This window comes from Triticum aestivum, chromosome 3B (assembly GCF_018294505.1).
Source record: "Triticum aestivum cultivar Chinese Spring chromosome 3B, IWGSC CS RefSeq v2.1, whole genome shotgun sequence".
NCBI classification, from domain to species: domain Eukaryota; kingdom Viridiplantae; phylum Streptophyta; class Magnoliopsida; order Poales; family Poaceae; genus Triticum; species Triticum aestivum.
The window spans coordinates 20069233-20089541 of record NC_057801.1 but is presented as its reverse complement, the minus strand read 5'-3'; the positions used below and the strand labels follow the sequence as shown (position 1 = coordinate 20089541).

The 20309-nt window shown below is 43.4% G+C and overlaps 2 protein-coding genes across 2 annotated transcripts in view; one reads left to right on the top strand and one right to left on the bottom strand.

Annotated features, from left to right (window-relative positions):
* The window catches only part of LOC123067178 (disease resistance protein RGA5-like), a 152101-nt gene extending 135714 nt beyond the window's left edge, over positions 1 to 16387 (top strand). The window contains exons 4-7 of the mRNA XM_044490092.1: positions 13347 to 13517; positions 14290 to 14460; positions 15241 to 15411; positions 16192 to 16387. Coding sequence (XP_044346027.1) covers positions 13347 to 13517; positions 14290 to 14460; positions 15241 to 15411; positions 16192 to 16387 — 709 coding nt within the window. The remainder of the gene's footprint in view (positions 1 to 13346; positions 13518 to 14289; positions 14461 to 15240; positions 15412 to 16191) is intronic.
* Positions 16388 to 17613: 1226 nt separating this feature from the next.
* Positions 17614 to 20056, bottom strand: LOC123067177 (uncharacterized). The gene is made up of 4 exons (XM_044490091.1): positions 19470 to 20056; positions 18972 to 19050; positions 18406 to 18507; positions 17614 to 17850 (listed from the first exon to the last, which is right to left on the bottom strand). The coding sequence occupies exons 1-4, from the start codon at positions 20054 to 20056 to the stop codon at positions 17614 to 17616; spliced, it is 1005 nt and encodes a 334-aa protein (XP_044346026.1).
* Positions 20057 to 20309: the final 253 nt, after the last annotated feature.

The window sequence follows — 20309 nt, the reverse complement described above, 5'->3', positions numbered from 1 at the left end:
AGGGAGAGGAACGAGAGAGCGAGGGAGAGATCCGGGGCGGTGCTGGGCGCTTCTGGCGAGGCCAGGGCGTCGAGGGGGAGGGCACGCAGGCAGCTGCCGTGGCGCGCATGCGCGCGGTGTGCGGCGACCACGCGCCCTGTCCCTCTGGCGCGAGGAGGGGGACGACTGGCGTCGGCCAGTCAGCTGGGCCGAGCTACTGGGCCGATCGGGTAAGTGGCCCAGGTAAGTCTCTCTCCCCTTTTCTGTTTTCTTTTCTAATTTTCTGACATTTGTTTGGTTTAATAAAAATACTAAACCATTTTATTTTATTATGCCAATTTTTGTAGGGGCTAATGGTATTATTCCAGAGCTCTTTTATAATTGGCATAATTTTTGGACCATATTTCATATATATAGAAATATATTTCTAGTGCAAATATTTATCGAATTAATCCAAATGGCCAAAATAAATGTCCATGAGCTCCTAAAAATATTGTTTTGATTTTTATCTCTGTCCAATATTTTCAGAGGGCAACATGAGCATTTTCTTGGACCCTTTTGGAGAAATTTTTGTTTGGGTCATTTTCAAGAATGATTCTGAGGGTTCCACCAATCCTCATTTCCAATTTAAATGAAATTTAAATATGATGCACAAATGACTAGCTAGTCTAGGTCATACCAGACTAGGGATGTGACAAAGATATTCGGAAAATCATGAACCACCGATACGTTACTACGATCGAGAACAATCTTGCTTTTCAGGGCAAGACGATATGATCAAATGAGCGAGGACTTGACAAAATCCTAACTCATCAATCGAAATGTGCACCAGGAAGATGGACAAGGTAGCACGATCAATCTTAGAATAATGATTCAAGAACCAACACGTTAAAAATGAGGTTATTGACCATTTAACTACCAAGCAACAAGGTTGCTAGGAGTATTGATTTCACACATCACGATTCACTTGTCGACAATCCGGTTATAACAACACGGGAACCGAGGAATGAATAATGATGAAGAGAAGTATCACTGTACCAAGAGTTCATAGGATGGTGTGCAATTCCTATAAAAATCCTGATAAAAAGATGGTAATACTCCAAGGTAGAGCAGAACAAAAGCTGGATTAGCAATTTGTTCTGTGGAGCACAACTTCTTTGACCCAATCCTGGATATGGAAGAGGTACTGGAGTTTGTTTCTCCTAGTCATTCTGCGATAGAATGGCTTGACGGACCACAAGAGTAATAGGCATCGATAAACGAACGCACGCATACTCTTGACTATCAATTGATAGACGAGGGTCAGAATGCAACTAAAGAGAACAACTCAAAGGAACATATAATTTTCTGAGTTGTGGATGCATAGATTAGTATGTCGAACCAAGTTCAACATATTTCTTCCGGATAACCCATGCAGAAAAGTAGAACTGGCAGAGTCACGATTTATGAATGGAGAACTCCTCAAGAGTACTCTAATTGTGATCTTTTGGTTCAAAAGAACTCCTGCCAAGAATGGTTCATGGTATTTGGAAGAACGATATACCACGGACCTCAAGGACTATCGCAAAGGTTACTAATATCCTAAAGGAACTAGCAAACACTATCAACATGAAGTAAGTAGAGTGAATCTCGGGTTCAAAACCCAGAAATAGAATGCCTACTAACTAATAACATCACGGGATGCTTTCAAAAATAATGGCCAGAATCATCACACTGGGGATACAAAAGCATTGCTAAATTGCTAGGTGACTTCCTAAACACCTAAGGTCATAATAATAGCTCCAACATCTACGCCGAGGCAACAAAGTACCTCAACCTACCGATTAGTGTGCTTATTCCGACCAAAAGGGACATCGGAGACGGAAGGAAAGGATTTGCAAATGCATCAGACTGTTTAGAGACCTGGGATGACTTGGACAGCATAACGGCTGTAAATGCTCAAAAAAGATTTGAGACATTCACAAAGATGGTGGCATAACCACTCAGAAGCACAATATCAAGGTCTCGAGATCAATAATTAACATACAGAGGTAGAAACTGAACTGAGGCTTAATCCAACAATCTTATAAGTCTACGGATTAGTAACACGTGATCCTGATGGAAAGAAGAGATAGCCTAGTTCTTAATCCCCGTAGAAGAGATAAGATGACTCAGATCAGAAGGGCATAAGGTATAAGGAGTAAAAAGAGCCTTACATTCCATCCCACAATCAATTCCCTTATATAACTAAGAATTTCTAGACTCAACTTCGACCAGTTTGGCTTGGTAATCCTACAGGCAGTCAAGCTCTGATACCAACGCTGTCAGGACCCCGACTCAATGTCACATCGATCTAGCCTGTAACACCTCATATCACTTTGCGGCCTCACGCACGGTATTCCCACGGGTGTCGCCTTACCTTTGCCCGGGACCGTTTGCGCCTTTTGGCTCACGTATATGATGATGTCACTAGCATCCATATGATAAAGAGCCCGGGCTGACATGACTAGTCGAAAACCCAAAGTGGCACAGACTTACAGGGACAGGCATCCATGACCCAGCATCGAACGTGTCGGTCATCAGCAAGTGGGTCCGGGCTGTAGCACTGGGCTAGCAGGACTCCGGTAAACCGGGCTATAGCGGGCTAACAGGGCTCCGGTACTCAATGCGTGACATTTCCCCGAAGGGACAGACACAGGAACGAAGAAGGACACATGCCGGCCAGCCTAAGTGTTCCGAAGCAGTAGCAGGCTACCATGGCTCAATGGAAACACTAGGAGACATTTCCCGGTAAGAGAGGCTACTAAGGATAAACAACTAGATAGTCAGATCCCACACATACCAAGCATTTCAATCATGCACACAATATGCTCGATATGTGCAAATACAACATGGCATCACAACATGACTCTACAACTCAGGTATTTATCAATAGGCTCCGAGGAGCGAGATATTACAAACAGGGGGCTCACGACCCAACATTCAGAGCATACAAGTCAAAGCACAAGCGGAAGCTATCATGTCTGAGTACAGACATCTATAAATGAAAAAGGCTGAGAAGCCTGACTATCTACCAGATCCTGCCGAGGGCACAAGATCGTAGCTGAGGTAACAAGCTAAACGTCGAAGTCCACGCGGAACTACTAGTGAGACTGAAGTCTCTCTGCAAAAACATAAAATAGGCAAACGTGAGTACAAATGTACCCAGCAAGACTTACATCAGAACTAACTACATATGCATCATTTTCAACAAGGAGATGGTGGGGTTTAACTGCAGCAAGCCAGCTTTGACTCTGTGGCTATCCTAAACTACGACTGCAAAGTAACTCTTTGAGGTGGCGCACACGAGTCCACATATTCACCATATCAATACACCACTATGGATCCACTCCCGTCTCCCTACGAGAACGCCATCCATAGCACTCACGCTTATCTTGCGTATTTTTAGGGTATCCACTTTCACTTGTCTATGAACTGATATAAGCAACCTAGAAGTCCTTTACCGCGGACACGGCTATTCGAATAGATGATGTTAACCCTGCAGGGGTGTACTTCTTCATACATGTTTCCACCACTTAGCGTCTGCACACGACATGTGCTCGGCAGACTTCAAGCGAAAGCCAACGTGGGTGTAGACCACGACCTACCTAAACACTCAAGTCTCTAGTCCAGGTTTATCGCCTATTCGGGTTCCATCCATGAGGAGATCCGGCCGGAGTTTCGCTCACAGCCCCAAACGATGTGAACAGGGTTCCGTGACACCAAACGGGCGCCCGGTATACCCGGCCACGTGCCTACCGCATCACAGCCCACCCCTATGGTCAGCGCTGTCCACGGCCTCCAGCATACTACAAACACCAGAAACTACTTGCAACTCCTGGACAGAGGACTAGGGTGAATAAGAAGTCGAGCGGGGTCATATTTCAGGGCCCAATGCATGGTAGTAGCTGAATCATGGCTCACAAACATAGAACTCAGTTCCTAAGGACGGCTTCAATGAGACAACCCACCATGTACTCCTACATGGCCTCTCACCGACACCTTTTACCAAATCATGTTCACACACTTAGCTCACACACAGTAGGACATGTTCACACACCTCTGATTCATCCCCGATGAATCAGACCTGACTCAACTCTAAGCAATAGCAGGCATGACAAACAAACATGAATGAGTAGGCACAACATGGCTCAAACAACTCCTACTCATGCTAGTGGGTTTCATCTATTTACTGTGGCAATGACAGGTCATGCAGAGGATAAAGGGGTTCAGCTACCGTAGCAAGTAACAGTTGAATCGTTGTTGTCCTAATGCAGTAAAAGAGAGCAGGAGCGAGAGAGTAGGATTGTATCGGAATGAACAAGGGGGTTTTGCTTGCCTGGCACTTCTGAAGATAACATTGAGTCTTCATCAGTGTCAACGATCGCATCATCGGTACAACGTCTATCGAGGGGGAACAACACCGGCAAACACAGAAGAAACACGATCAATGCAATGCACAATATGATGCATGCTATGACATGGCAATATGAATGTGTTTTGAGCTAATGCAACTAGCAACAGATTAAATGAAGTTGGTTTGAATACAAGATTCAAACTCAAACTCCATATGTGATTATTCAAATGCCCTTTATTGGTTTTGACCAAAACAGAGGACAAACATTTTTCAAACATGCATGAAAATGGTACAGATGGATTCCTTGAATTTTTCTGATAATTTTTCATATATAAATTATTTAATTTGGAGTTACGGTTGAATTTCTATGATTTTTAGAAGTTTTTACAATTTTCTGGAATTTCCTCAATAATATAAATCCAGAAATGAATTATGGCGTCAGCACCACGTCACTGTGACGTCAGCAGAGTCAACTGGGCTGGCTCGGGTCAAACCTGACGTGTGGGGTCCACACGTCAGTGACACAGGTTAGACAGGGGGGTTAGTTTAGTTTAATTAAAGATTAGGGGCACTAGGGCCCACATGTCAGTGTCAGGGGGTTAGATTAGGTGGTGATTAGCATTAAGCTAATCACCTGATGGCGGGGGTCCACCTGTCATGGACCCAGGGGAGGTCAAACCCCTGGTCAGTAGGGTCAATCCCGCCGGCGTCTCGACGCCGGCGAGGCCCGGGACGGTGGCGGCCGTCGGAAACACGCTACAGGGTACGGGCGAGGCCGTGCTTCGGCTCGTTGGAGAGCCCTTGCTCCCGCGCGTCAAACGGTGCGGTTGCTGGGTCGTGGGGAGGCCGGAGCTGACGACGGCGAGCTCCAAGGCGGCGGCCGGAGTTCGGGTGGCCACGGGTTAGCTGCTGCGGCATGCAAACGGGAGGGGGCTTGCGCTAGGAATGCTCTACGGAACGCTGCGAACGCGTTAGGCTCGCCGGGGTGACCAAATGGTCACCGGAGCTACGTCGACGATGAGCTCGGGCGGCGGCATGCTACGGGCATCCAGGGGCGATGCCTACGACGATCAAAAGAAGTGGGGAAGAGGGGGAAACGGTGGAGGAGCTCACGGGGGGTCGGTTGGAGCAGACGGCGAGCTCGGGGAGGCGGCAAAGACGGCGAATCGACAGACGGTGTCCGGCGGCCGTGCGTGGAGAAGACGGGTCGCTGGCGAGGCAGCAGGGCATCCGACGACGCGTGTCTCAACGGAGAGGTAGCAGGGGACTAGGCGGAGCCGATGGACTCTCTAGTAGGGCGAAACGACGGCGGTGGCTGCGGTGGTAGTGGACGGTGGCGGCGGCAGCGGTCGGGCGAGAGAGGGAGAGATCCAGGGAAGGGGGTGAGAGCGCGGGAGAGCGAGGGAGAGAGGCAGGGAGGTGAGTGGCGCCATCTAGACGCGTCGGGGCGCCTCGGTGGCAAGCAGGAGGTGGCCAGGGCGGCGTCGGCGCCCGCCACCGAGCTGCTTCGGTGCGAGGGGAGGAAGACGACAGGGGGGGTAGCGGTGGCGGGCTGGGCCGTGCTGCTGGGCCAGGTGGGCTACCAGGTGAGCGCCAGGTAAGATCTTCTGCTCTCTCTCTCTTATTTCTATTTAATTCTATTTTCTATTTTCTGTAGTTTGTTTTGATTTGATTTAAAATATCAAATCACTTTATAAAATCCTGGAAACAATTATGGGTGCTTTCTGAATTATTTCAGTGACCCTTAACAATTTCCAACATTTATTTGAACATTTAAATTATTTATAGTATTTAAATGCCCAAGGTCAAATACAATAGGATTTAATTCAAAAATCCAGAATGGCCTAGAAATATGTGCATCATTGATGGCAGAGGTTTTCACCTTTAACAAAAATAATAAACTTTTCTAAAGGGCATTCTGGGTTTATTGAAAATATTTTATTTTGATCCTAATTGCATTTTATTTAGTGCTAGGGTTTGTCATCCCCATTTCAAGTTTCATGAATTTTAAACATGATGCATGAATGCCTTAATGCAACTAATGACAAACAAATTCTAGGGCTGTGACACGACGGGACGATGAACGACGATGAAGGGAAGCACTTGTAGCTTCTTGCTAAAAATCGATCTGCAACTAACTTCTGCCTAACAATCGATCCTTCCCTGGACGTACGTGGACGTGTAGTGCTAGGAGTTGTAGCCGGAACAGGACACGCACGTATACAATTACTACCAGCCGATCGATCTATACTTTGATCGATTCAGTGCCCAGCACAGCACGCGGACTCTGATTGTTTGATGGCTACAACTGTATATCTAATTAAGGCGTGTCTGCAATGTCGCAAAGTGTTGTATCTAATTAAGGATAGTTATTGGAATTGTAACAGGTTTCTTAGATTTGCACAGCCTGCCATGTGGCATGGCTCGAGCGATGAGGGCATCTCATGTGCTAACCGATAAATTTGCTCTGGCATCTGTCCACGAATAGAGGAGACCCGTCCAAGGATACTGATGCGGGAGCTGTCCATCCAAAAGAACCCGCATACATTTCAACCACTGTTTGAACTAACCGGACGGAATTAATGCAAACACAACGTATTTCATATAAAGAGGACGAAATTCATTACATTTCCGACATACTTCAACTAAAATTGGAGCTCGTCCGACTCTGGAGGTATAATTTTGAACATACTTCAACTAATCGACTAGTCTAATGCCGGCGCGGCAGATCTCCATTCCCATGACATTCCCTGTTTGCAAACTTTTAGAATCCTCAAATTCTAAAAGGAAAAAAAATTATGCTCAAATTTCAGTTTTTTTTTGTTTTTTTATTTTTGTTAAATCTGGTCAAACTATGGTCAAACTACTTATTCAAGAAGTATTAGTGTTACTAAATAATTATTTCAGTTTTTTTAAATTTTGGTCAAATCTGGTCTGTCATGTTTGCCGACGCCCGGCGTCGAGCTGCCGTAGTACTTCCGGCGACTGGCGACGGGACGACGAACGACGATGAAGGGAAGCACTTGTAGCTTCTTGCTAACAATCGATCCGCAACTAGCTTCTGGCTAACAATCGATCCTTCCCTGGACGTACGTGGACGTGTAGTGCTAGGACTTGTAGCCGGAACAGGACACGCACGTATATAATTACTACCAACCGATCGATCTATATTTTGATCGATTCAGCGCCCAGCACCGCACGCGGACTCTAATTGTTTGATGGCTACAACTGTATATATGTAATTAAGGCGTGTCTGCAATGTCGCAAAGTGTTGTATCTAATTAAGGACAGTTATTGGAATTGTAACAGGTTTCTTATATTTGAACAGCCTGCCATGTGGCATGGCTCGAGCGATGAGGGCATCTCAGGTGCTAACCGACAAATTTGCTCCGGCATCTGTCCACGAACAGAGGAGACCCGTCCAAGGACACTGATGCGGGAGGTGTCCATCCAACAGAACCCGCATAAATTTCAACCATTGTTTGAACTAACCGGACGGAATTAATGTAAACACAACGGATTTCATATAAAAAGGACGAAATTCATTACATTTCCGACATACTTCAACTAAAAGCGGAGCTCGTCCGACTCTGGAGGTATAATTTTGAACATACTTCAACTAATCGACTAGTCTAATACCGGCGCGGCAGATCTCCATTCCCATGACATTCCTTGTTTGCAAAATTTTAGAATCCTCAAATTCTAAAAAGAAAAAAAATTATGCTCAAATTTCAGTTTTTTTTTATTTTTTTAATTTTTTTTAAATCTAGTCAAACTATGGTCAAACTACTTATTCAAGAAGTATTAGTGTTACTAAATAATTATTCAAGAATATTAGTGTTACTGAATAATTATTTAAGTTTTTTTGAATTTTGGTCAAAACTGGTCTGTCATGTTTGCCGACGCCCGGCGTCGAGCTGCCGTAGTACTTCCGGCAACTGGCGACGGGACGACGAACGACGATGAAGGGAAGCACTTGTAGCTTCTGACTAACAATCGATCCGCAACTAATTTCTTGCTAACAATCGATCCTTCCCTGGACGTACGTGGACGTGTAGTGCTAGGAGTTGTAGCCGGAACAGGACACGCACGTATACAATTACTACCAGCCGATCAATCTATACTTTGATCGATTCAGCGCCCACCACCGCACGCAGACTCTGATTGTTTGATGGCTACAACTGTATATCTAATTAAGGCGTGTCTGCAATGTCGCATAGTGTTGTATCTAATTAAGGATAGTTATTGGAATTGTAACAGGTTTCTTAGATTTGGACAGCCTGTCATGTGGCATGGCTCGAGCGATGAGGGCATCTCAGGTGCTAACCGACAAATTTGCTCCGGCATCTGTCCACGAAAAGAGGAGACCCGTCCAAGGATACTGATGCGGGAGCTGTCCATCCAACAGAACCCGCATACATTTCAACCACTGTTTGAACTAACCGGACGGAATTAATGCAAACACAACGGATTTCATATAGAGAGGACGAAATTCATTACATTTCCGACATACTTCAACTAAAAGCGGAGCTCGTCCGACTCAGGAGGTATAATTTTAAACATACTTCAACTAATCGACTAGTCTAATGCCGGCGCGGCAGATCTCCATTCCCATGACATCCCTGTTTGCAAATTTTTAGAATCCTCAAATTCTAAAAGAAAAAAAAGTTATGCTCAAATTTCAATTTTTTTGAATTTTTTTTATTATCTTTAAATCTGGTCAAACTATGGTCAAACTACTTATTCAAGAACTATTAGTGTTACCAAATAATTATTCAAGAATATTAGTGTTACTAAATAATTATTTCAGTTTTTTTGAATTTTGGTCAAATCTGGTCTGTCATGTTTGCCGACGCCCGGCGTCGAGCTACCGTAGTACTTCCGGCGACTGGTGACGGGACGACGAACGACGATGAAGGGAAGCACTTGTAGCTTCTTGTTAACAATTGATCCGCAACTAGCTTCTGGCTAACAATTGATCCTTCCTTGGACGTACGTGGACGTGTAGTGCTAGGACTTATAGCCGGAACAGGACACGCACGTATACAATTACTACCAGCCGATCGATCTATACTTTGATCGATTCAGCGCCCAGCCCCGCACGCGGACTCTGATTGTTTGATGGCTACAACTGTATATCTTATTAAGGCGTGTCTGCAATGTCGCAAAGTGTTGTATCTAATTAAGGATAGTTATTGAAATTGTAACAGGTTTCTTAGATTTGGACAGCCTGCCATGTGGCATGGCTCGAGCGATGAGGGCATCTCAGGTGCTAACCGACAAATTTGCTCCGGCATCTGTCCACGAACAGAGGAGACCCGTCCAAGGATACTGATGCGGGAGTTGTCCATCCAACAGAACCCGCATATATTTCAACCACTGTTTGAACTAAGCGGACGGAATTAATGCAAACACAATGGATTTCATATAAACAGGACGAAATTCATTACATTTCCGACATACTTCAACTAAAAGTGGAGCTGGTCCGACTCAGGAGGTATAATTTTGAACATACTTCAACTAATCGACTAGTCTAATGACGGCGCGGCAGATCTCCATTCCCATGACATTTTTTGTTTGCAAATTTTTAGAATCCTCAAATTCTAAAAGGAAAAAAAAGTTATGCTCAAATTTCATTTTTTTTGAAATTTTTTTATTTTTTGTTAAATCTGGTCAAACTACTTATTCAAGAAGTATTATTGTTACTAAATAATTATTCAAGAATATTAGTGTTACTAAATAATTTTTTCAGTTTTTTTGAATTTTGGTCAAATCTAGTCTCTCATGTTTGCTGACGCCCGGCGTCGAGCTGCCGTAGTACTTCCGGCGACTGGCGTCGGGACGACGAACGACGATGAAGGGAAGCACTTGTAGCTTCTTGCTAACAATCGATCCGCAACTAGCTTCTGGCTAACAATCGATCCTTCCCTGACGTACGTGGACGTGTAGTGTTAGGACTTGTAGCCGAAACAGGACACACACGTATACAATTACTACCAGCCGATCGATCTATACTTTGATCGATTCAGCGCCCAGCACCGCACGCGGACTCTGATTGTTTGATGGTACACCTCTATATCTAATTAAGGCGTGTCTGCAATGTCGCAAATTGTTGTATGTAATTAAGGATAGTTATTGGAATTGTAACAGGTTTCTTAGATTTGGACAGCCTGCCATGTGGCATGGCTCGAGCGATGAGGGCATCTCAGGTGCTAACCGACAAATTTGCTCCGGCATCTGTCCACGAACAGAGGAGACCCGTCCAAGGATACTGATGCGGGAGCTGTCCATCCAACAGAACCCGCATACATTTCAACCACTGTTTGGACTAACCGGACGGAATTAATGCAAACACAACGGATTTCATATAGAGAGGACAAAATTCATTACATTTCCGACATACTTCAACTAAAAGCGGAGCTCGTCCGACTCTGGAGGTATAATTTTGAACATACTTCAACTAATCGACTAGTCTAATGCCGGTGCGGCAGATCTCCATTCCCATGACATTCTTTGTTTGCAAATTTTTAGAATCCTCAAATTCTAAAACGAAAAAAAGTTATGCTCAAATTTCAGTTTTTTTTATTTTTTTAATTTTTGTTAAATCTGGTCAAACTATGGTCAAACTACTTATTAAAGAACTATTAGTGCTACTAAATAATTATTCAAGAATATTAGTGTTATTAAATAATTATTTCAGTTTTTTTGAATTTTGGTCAAATCTGGTCTGTCATGTTTGCTGACGCCCGGCGTTGAGCTGCCGTAGTACTTCCGGCGACTGGCGACGGGACGACGAACAACGATGAAGGAAAGCACTTGTAGCTTCTTGCTAACAATCGATCCGCAACTAGTTTCTGCCTAACAATCGATCCTTCCCTGGACGTACGTGGACGTGTAGTGCTAGGACTTGTAGCCGGAACAGGACACGCACGCATACAATTACTACCAGCCGATCTATCTATACTTTGATCGATTCAGCGCGCAGCACCGCACGCGGACTCTGATTGTTTGATGGCTATAACTGTATATATAATTAAGGCGTGTCTGCAATGTCGCAAAGTCTTGTATCTAATTAAGGATAGTTATTGGAATTGTAACAGGTTTCTTAGATTTGGATAGCCTGTCACGTGGCATGGCTCGAGCGATGAGGGCATCTTAGGTGCTAACCGATAAATTTGCTCCGGTATCTGTCCACGAACAGAGGAGAGCCGTCCAAGGATACTGATGCGGGAGCTGTCCATCCAACAGAACCCGCATACATTTCAACCACTGTTTGAACTAACCGGACGGAATTAATGCAAACACAACGGATTTCATATAAAGAGGACAAAATTCATTACATTTCCGACATACTTCAACTAAAAGCGGAGCTCGTCCGACTCAGGAGGTATAATTTTGAACATACTTCAACTAATCGACTAGTCTAATACCGGCGCGGCAGATCTCCATTCCCATGACATCCCTGTTTGCAAATTTTTAGAATCCTCATATTCTAAAAGGAAAAAAAGTTATGCTCAAATTTCAAATTTTTTTGAATTTTTTTATTTTTTTTATATCTGGTCAAACTATGGTCAAAGTACTTCTTCAAGAAGTATTAGTGTTCCTAAATAATTATTCAAGAATATTAGTGTTACTAAATAATTATTTCAGTTTTTTTGAATTTTGGTCAAATCTGTTCTATCATGTTTGCCGACGCCCGGCGTCGAGCTGCCCTAGTACTTCCAGCGACTGGCAACGGGACGGCGAACAATGTTGAAGGGAAGCACTTGTAGCTTCTTGCTAACAATCGATCCGCAACTAGCTTCTGGCTAACAATCGATCCTTCCCTGGACGTACGTGGACGTGTAGTGCTAGGACTTATAGCCGGAACAGGACACGCACGTATACAATTACTACCAGCTGATCGATCTATACTTTGATCGATTCAGCGCCCAGCACCGCACGCGGACTCTGATTGTTTGATGGCTACAACTGTATATCTAATTAAGGCGTGTCTGCAATGTCGCAAAGTGTTGTATCTAATTAAGAATAGTTATTGGAATTGTAACAGGTTTCTTAGATTTGGACAGCCTGCCATGTGGCATGGCTCGAGCGATGAGGGCATCTCATGTGCTAACCGACAAATTTGCTCCGGCATCTGTCCACGAACAGAGGGGGACCTGTCCAAGGATACTGATGCGGGAGCTGTCCATCCAACAGAACCCGCATACATTTCAACCACTGTTTGAACTAACCGGACGGAATTAATGCAAACACAACGGATTTCATATAAAGAGGACGAAATTCATTACATTTCCGACATACTTCAACTAAAAGCAGAGCTCGTCCGACTCTAGAGGTCTAATTTTGAACATACTTCAACTAATCGACTAGTCTAATGCCGGCGCGGCAGATCTCCATTCCCATGACATTCCCTGTTTGCAAACTTTTAGAATCCTCAAATTCTAAAGGAAAAAAAGTTATGCTCAAATTTCAGTTTTTTTTTATTTTCATTAAATCTGGTCAAACTATGATCAAACTACTTATTCAAGAAGTATTAGTGTTACTAAATAATTATTCAAGAATATTAGTGTTACTAAATAATTATTTCAATTTTCTTGAATTTTGGTCAAATCTGGTCTGTCATATTTGCCGACGCCCGGCGTCGAGCTGCCGTAGTACTTCCTGCGACTGGCGACGGGACGACGAACAACGATGAAGGGAAGCACTTGTAGCTTCTTGCTAACAATCGATCCGCAACTAGCTCCTGCCTAACAATCGATCCTTCCATGGACGTACGTGGACGTGTAGTGCTAGGACTTGTAGCCGAAACAGGACACCCACGTATACAATTATTACCAGCCGATCGATCTATACTTTGATCGATTCAGCGCCCAGCACCGCATGCGGACTCTGATTGTTTGATGGCTACAACTGTATATGTAATTAAGGCGTGTCTGCAATGTCGCAAAGTCTTGTATCTAATTAAGAATAGTTATTGAAATTGTAACAGGTTTCTTAGATTTGGACAGTCTGCCATGTGGCATGGCTCGAGCGATGAGGGCATCTCAGGTGCTAACCGACATATTTGCTCCGGCATCTGTCCACGAACAGAGGAGACCCGTCCAAGGATACTGATGCGGGAGCTGTCCATCCAACAGAACCTGCATACATTTCAACCACTGTTTGAACTAACCGGACAGAATTAATGCAAACACAACGGATTTCATATAAAGAGGACAAAATTCATTACATTTCCGACATAGGTCAACTAAAAGCGGAGCTCGTCCGACTCTGGAGGTATAATTTTGAACGTACTTCAACTAATCGACTAGTCTAATGCCGGCGCGACAGATCTCCATTCTCATGACATTCCCTGTTTGCAAACTTTTAGAATCCTCAAATTCTAAAAGTAAAAAAGAAGTTATGCTCAAATTTCAGTTTTTTTTTAATTTTTGTTAAATCTGGTCAAACTATGGTCAAACTACTTATTGAAGAAGTATTAGTGTTACTAAATAATTATTCAAGAATATTAGTGTTACTAAATAATTATTTCAGTTTTTTTGAATTTTGGTCAAATCTGGTCTGTCATGTTTGCCGACGCCCGGCGTCGAGCTGCCGTAGTATTTCCGGCGACTGCCGACGGGACGACGAACGACGATGAAGGCAAGCACTTGTAGCTTATTGCTAACAATCGATCCGCAACTAGCTTCTGGCTAACAATCAGTCCTTCCCTGGACGTACGTGGACGTGTAGTGCTAGGACTTGTAGCCGTAACAGGACACACACGTATACAATTACAACAGCCGATCAATCTATACTTTGATTGATTCAGCGCCCAGCACCGCACGCGGACTCTGATTGTTTGATGGTACACCTCTATATCTAATTAAGGCGTGTCTGCAATGTCGCAAAGTGTTGTATGTAATTAAGGATAGTTATTGGAATTGTAACAGGTTTCTTAGATTTGGACAGCCTGCCATGTGGCATGGCTCGAGCGATGAGGGCATCTCAGGTGCTAACCGACAAATTTGCTCCGGCATCTGTCCACGAACAGAGGAGACCCGTCCAAGGATACTGATGCGGGAGCTGTCCATCCAACAGAACCCGCATAAATTTCAACCACTGTTTGAACTAACCGGACGGAATTAATGCAAACACAACGGATTTCATATAAAGAGGACGAAATTCATTACATTTCCGACATACTCCAACTAAAAGCCGAGCTCGTCCGACTCTGGAGGTATAATTTTGAACATACTTCAACTAATCGACTAGTCTAATGCCGGCGCGGCAGATCTCCATTCCTAATACATCCCTGTTTGTAAAGTTTTAGAATCCTGAAATTCTAAAAGGAAAAGAAGTTATGCTCAAATTTCAATTTTTTTTGAATTTTTTTATTTTTTATTAAATCTGGTCAAACTATGGTCAAAGTACTTCTTCAAGAAGTATTAGTGTTACTAAATAATTATTCAAGAATATTAGTGTTACTAAATAATTATTTCAGTTTTTTTGGATTTTGGTCAAATCTGGTCTGTCATGTTTGCCGACGCCCGGCGTCGAGCTGCCGTAGTACTTCCGGCGACTGGCGACGGGACGACAAACGACGATGAAGGGAAGCACTTGTAGCTTCTTGCTAACCATCGATCTGCAACTAGCTTCTGGCTAACAATCGATCCTTCCCTGGACGTACATGGACGTGTAGTGCTAGGACTTGTAGCCGGAACTGGACACCCACGTATACAATTACTACCAGAAAATCGATCTATACTTTGATCGATTCAGCGCCCAGCACCGCACGTGGACTCTGATTGTTTGATGGCTACAACTGTATATCTAATTAAGGCGTGTCTGCAATGTCGCAAAGTGTTGTATCTAATTAAGGATAGTTATTGGAATTGTAACAGGTTTCTTAGATTTGGACAGCCTGCCATGTGGAATGGCTTGAGCGATGAGGGCATCTCAGGTGCTAACCGAGAAATTTGCTCCGGCATCTGTCCAGGAACAGAGGAGACCCGTCCAAGGATACTGATGCGGGAGCTGTCCATCCAACAAAACCCGCATACATTTCAACCACTGTTTGAACTAACCGGACGGAATTAATGCAAACACAACGGATTTCATATAAACAGGACGAAATTCAATACATTTCCGACATACTTCAACTAAAAGTGAAGCTCGTCCGACTCTGGAGGTATAATTTAGAACATACTTCAACTAATCGACTAGTCTAATGCCGGCGCGGCAGATCTCCATTCCTAATACATCCCTGTTTGTAAATTTTTAGAATCCTGAAATTCTAAAAGGAAAAGAAGTTATGCTCAAATTTCAATTTTTTTTGAATTTTTTTATTTTTTATTAAATCTGGTCAAACTATGGTCAAAGTACTTCTTCAAGAAGTATTAGTGTTACTAAATAATTATTCAAGAATATTAGTGTTACTAAATAATTATTTCAGTTTTTTTGGATTTTGGTCAAATCTGGTCTGTCATGTTTGCCGACGCCCGGCGTCGAGCTGCCGTAGTACTTCCGGCGACTGGCGACGGGACGACAAACGACAATGAAGGGAAGCACTTGTAGCTTCTTGCTAACCATCGATCTGCAACTAGCTTCTGGCTAACAATCGATCCTTCCCTGGACGTACATGGACGTGTAGTGCTAGGACTTGTAGCCGGAACTGGACACCCACGTATACAATTACTACCAGAAAATCGATCTATACTTTGATCGATTCAGCGCCCAGCACCGCACGTGGACTCTGATTGTTTGATGGCTACAACTGTATATCTAATTAAGGCGTGTCTGCAATGTCGCAAAGTGTTGTATCTAATTAAGGATAGTTATTGGAATTGTAACAGGTTTCTTAGATTTGGACAGCCTGCCATGTGGAATGGCTTGAGCGATGAGGGCATCTCAGGTGCTAACCGAGAAATTTGCTCCGGCATCTGTCCAGGAACAGAGGAGACCCGTCCAAGGATACTGATGCGGGAGCTGTCCATCCAACAGAACCCGCATACATTTCAACCACTGTTTGAACTAACCGGACGGAATTAATGCAAACACAACGGATTTCATATAAACAGGACGAAATTCAATACATTTCCGACATACTTCAACTAAAAGTGAAGCTCGTCCGACTCTGGAGGTATAATTTAGAACATACTTCAACTAATTGACTAGTCTAATGCCGGCGCGGCAGATCTCCATTCCCATGACATTCTCTGTTTGCAAATTTTTAGAATCCTCAAATTCTAAAAGGAAAAAAAAGTTATGCTCAAATTTCAGTTTTTCTATTTTTTTTTATTTTTGTTAAATCTGGTCAAACTATGGTCAAACTACTTATTCAAGAAGTATTAGTGTTACTAAATAATTATTCAAGAATATTAGTGTTATTAAATAATTATTTCAATTTTTTTGAATTTTGGGGTCAAACTGTGGTCAAACAATTGTCAAACTACTTATTCAAGAAATATTAGTGTTACTAAATAATTATTTCAGTGTTTTTGAATTTTGGTCAAATCTGGTCAAACTGTTGTCAAATTGTGGTCAAACTATGGTCAATTTGTGGTCAAGCTACTTATTCAAGAAATATTAGTGTTACTAAATAATTATTATTTTTCTAGAACAATAATTTCAAACTGAAACAGTGAAATGTGTGACTTCATGCTCAAGCTAAATTCATGAGGGTTAGTAGGATTGACATCTTACTATTGTTAGGAAAACAACAAATGCAGACTTGGAAACGAGGGAGAATAGAACTCGGAAGTTAAGCGTGCTCAGGCTGAAGTAGTGAGATGGGTGACCGTCCGGGAAGTTAGATGATTTGGAATGATGAGGGGTGATTAGAGATTAGAGGTTAAATTGAGCAGTGATGAGGGTGATTAGAGATTAGAGGTTAAAATAATTCAGAAATTTGAAAAAAAAATTAAAAAAAATTAAAAAAAAAATAAAAAAGAAAATTTTCAAAAAAAATCATAAAATTTCCTTTAGTACCGGTTGGTGCTACCAACCGGGACTAAAGGTGGACCTCCAGGCAGCGGCCACGTGGACGACCTTTAGTCCCGGTTCGTGTAAGAACCGAGACTAAAGGGGGAGGCTTTAGTAACGACCCTTTAGTCCCGGTTCCAGAACCGGGACTAAAGGCCCTTATGAACCGGGACAATAGGCCCTATTTATACTAGTGTGTCCATGCAATCTTATGGAGCAATAAAACATAAGTAAACAATTTACGCTGGGTGACCGGCTTAAGGCCCACCCTACCACCCACGTCCTGTTTTACCTTATTCCCTTACGCGTCTTCCACCTCCCGCAAGCACCATTCCCTCTTTCCTCTTTGCCACCACCCCTCCTCCCCACACAAGAGGGGCCATGCCATTGTTGCCGCACACATCTTGTCCCAGATCGACAGTGAGGCCGTTGGCATCGCGCTCCTTCCCCCACAGCGCCGCCGGATGCCGCACTACGAGGAGCTTTTTTCCTTGAAGAACGAGAGCATCGTCCAAAGCTTGTAGTCCCATCTAATTGAATCAAAAGCCTTGCAAATGTCCAGCATGAAAAGCAAGGTTACCTTTTATTTTCATGGAGGCAACAGGCAAAGTTTCTGACGTACATGATGTTAACGTGGATACTTCTCTTCTTTATGAATGCACTTTGGGCATTGGAAGCGATGTTTTTCATGAAAGGAGCTAGCAGACTGGAACGCACTTTGGCAATGATTTTCATAGTGGTGTGTATGAGACTTATAGGGTGGTAGTCCAAAATCTCCTCACCTCAGCCTCATCTTTCTTGGGCAGAAGAGCAATGCTTGCATGGTTGAGCTAGCGGAAGCTCTTTGAATGCAAGTCGCCAAAAAGGCGAACGATGGCTGGTTCCTCGCCGCTAGGTAGCGGAACCGGTAGAAAGCTCTTTTGTGGTGCTATGATACGAATCCAACACAATTATATTTCTCTACTAAAAGAGCACGTGTACATGCTCTTTCACTCTCCAAAAATGCATCTGTGTAGAGAAATAGCTACCGCATAGCACCACAGTGTCCGTGCGTCAGCCAGTAGTTCAGAGGAACTCCTGCCGACCAACAGCAGTTCCTTCTCAAACGACGTCGAGCGGATGTGCGGCTTGGTCGAAATCGACAAATAACTAGGTAGCCTTATAGGCAGTTTGGTCCTTTTCGGTGTCTGTAAATGGAATGGAAAAAAAGGACAAGGAAATCGGTAAAAGAGGGAAAATGGCATGTTAATCAAGGTGTTCACCAGCTGGGTCTGGGTGGTAATTTTTCTTAGTCTGTCTTAATAGTGGCAATGTTGCAAAGCCAGATGTTCAGCGTCAAATATCCAAATTTCTCAAGTAAGAGGGGACTGCTGACCAGACCTCGGAGTACATGCTGAAGAAAGCAGGCTCCATTTTGGATATTATTGTTTTTTTCTTTTCTTAATTTGAGCCTTTTTGCTATTTCAGGCGAAGAATCTGTTAGAAAGTTATTAAAATATTCCAATCAAATTGTGTTTATGTTTTATGTTTCTATGAACTTAACCTAAAATTTGGTTCGCAAAATTGACAAGTTTTATCTTTCAACACCAACCAAAAAGATGACAGCGTATCCAACAAAGAGCATTTGAAATCTATGGCTAGGTACACTTACATGATCAACGTAACCCCTTTCACTTGTTACAAAGAGCATTTGAAACCCTGAGCAGTTTTGGTCCATGACACGATTTAAAAGCAGCGAAGAATAAATATTGCATCAGTCAGCAGAACCAAATGATCATTTAGTACTTCAGACACAACTTCACGGCGGTGTCACAATTTTCATAGCATCAAACATTTGATCCGGCGCCTCCCAAATCAGTAAAACATTCCTTACATGAACTGGAAACCTAAACAGAGTGCACTTCATCGAAACAACTACGAAACAGAGTCTGAGATCATAAAGCCTCTTAGCATATACTTCCTTCGTTCCTAAATATAAGTCGTCTTAGAGATTTCAATAAGAACTACATACAGATCTATATAGACATATTTTAGAGTGTACATTCACTCATTTTGCTCCTTATGTAGTCCCAATTGGGATCTCTAAAAAGACTTATATTTAGGAACGGAGGGCGCTCAACTTTACCACTTCAATCATACACCGCGTACTGGTTTCAGACGTATGGGTTCACGCACCTTTACTTTAGGATTAGGATCATCAATGGAGAACGTAAGCAAGGTACCCTTTCCATCATCAGTTATCTCATCCTTGGGCAGAATTAAGTTGTATCCCTTTGGTAGCCCATCAAATAACGATGAGCTTCGTATCTCGTAAACTGATCTCTGGTAATAGTCGTTCAAAAAGGAACCATAGGACATCCTACACTTGAACTTGGAGTTTATAGCTTTAGGTTGGATGCAGACGACAGAGATGGCATGCCCGTACGGCTCTAGTGCCACGTTGAGCAGGAAAATTTCTCTGTCTTTGGTACGAAGAAAATGTAGACCTGGTTCTAGGCAGAGCTCAACATCTTCGGAGTACTTGATGGTTGTACACGGCCACTTGTGCTCGGAGGCGGAATGTTCAAGGAGGGCGTCTATTGCCCCAGCAAAGCTGCAGCTGGACGCCGGGCAGAAACATGGGGCGCGCGGGCATGCCTTCTCGTGCTCTTCTTTCTGGTAGTAAGTGAGCTTCTGGGTGCATCCATAATTGGCATTGGAGCAAAGAACCATGACTGATTCCATCAGACGTTCCATCCCAGCACCCGCGCTTGAAGGTAGTTTCGGCAGAGCATAAGTGACACTTGTTGCGCACGAGCTTCGGAAGGCAAGACGAGCATATGAAATGCCCCACAGAACACTGTGGAAAAGGAAGAATTAGCCGGATCCTCATGCGAGAAAAACTTTTTAACAGAAATCAGAGTTGAACTGTTGAGTACTCTACTACAATAGCAACATGATAAGTCAGTACCACACAAAATTACGCAACTATACCATGAGTCTGTAAATT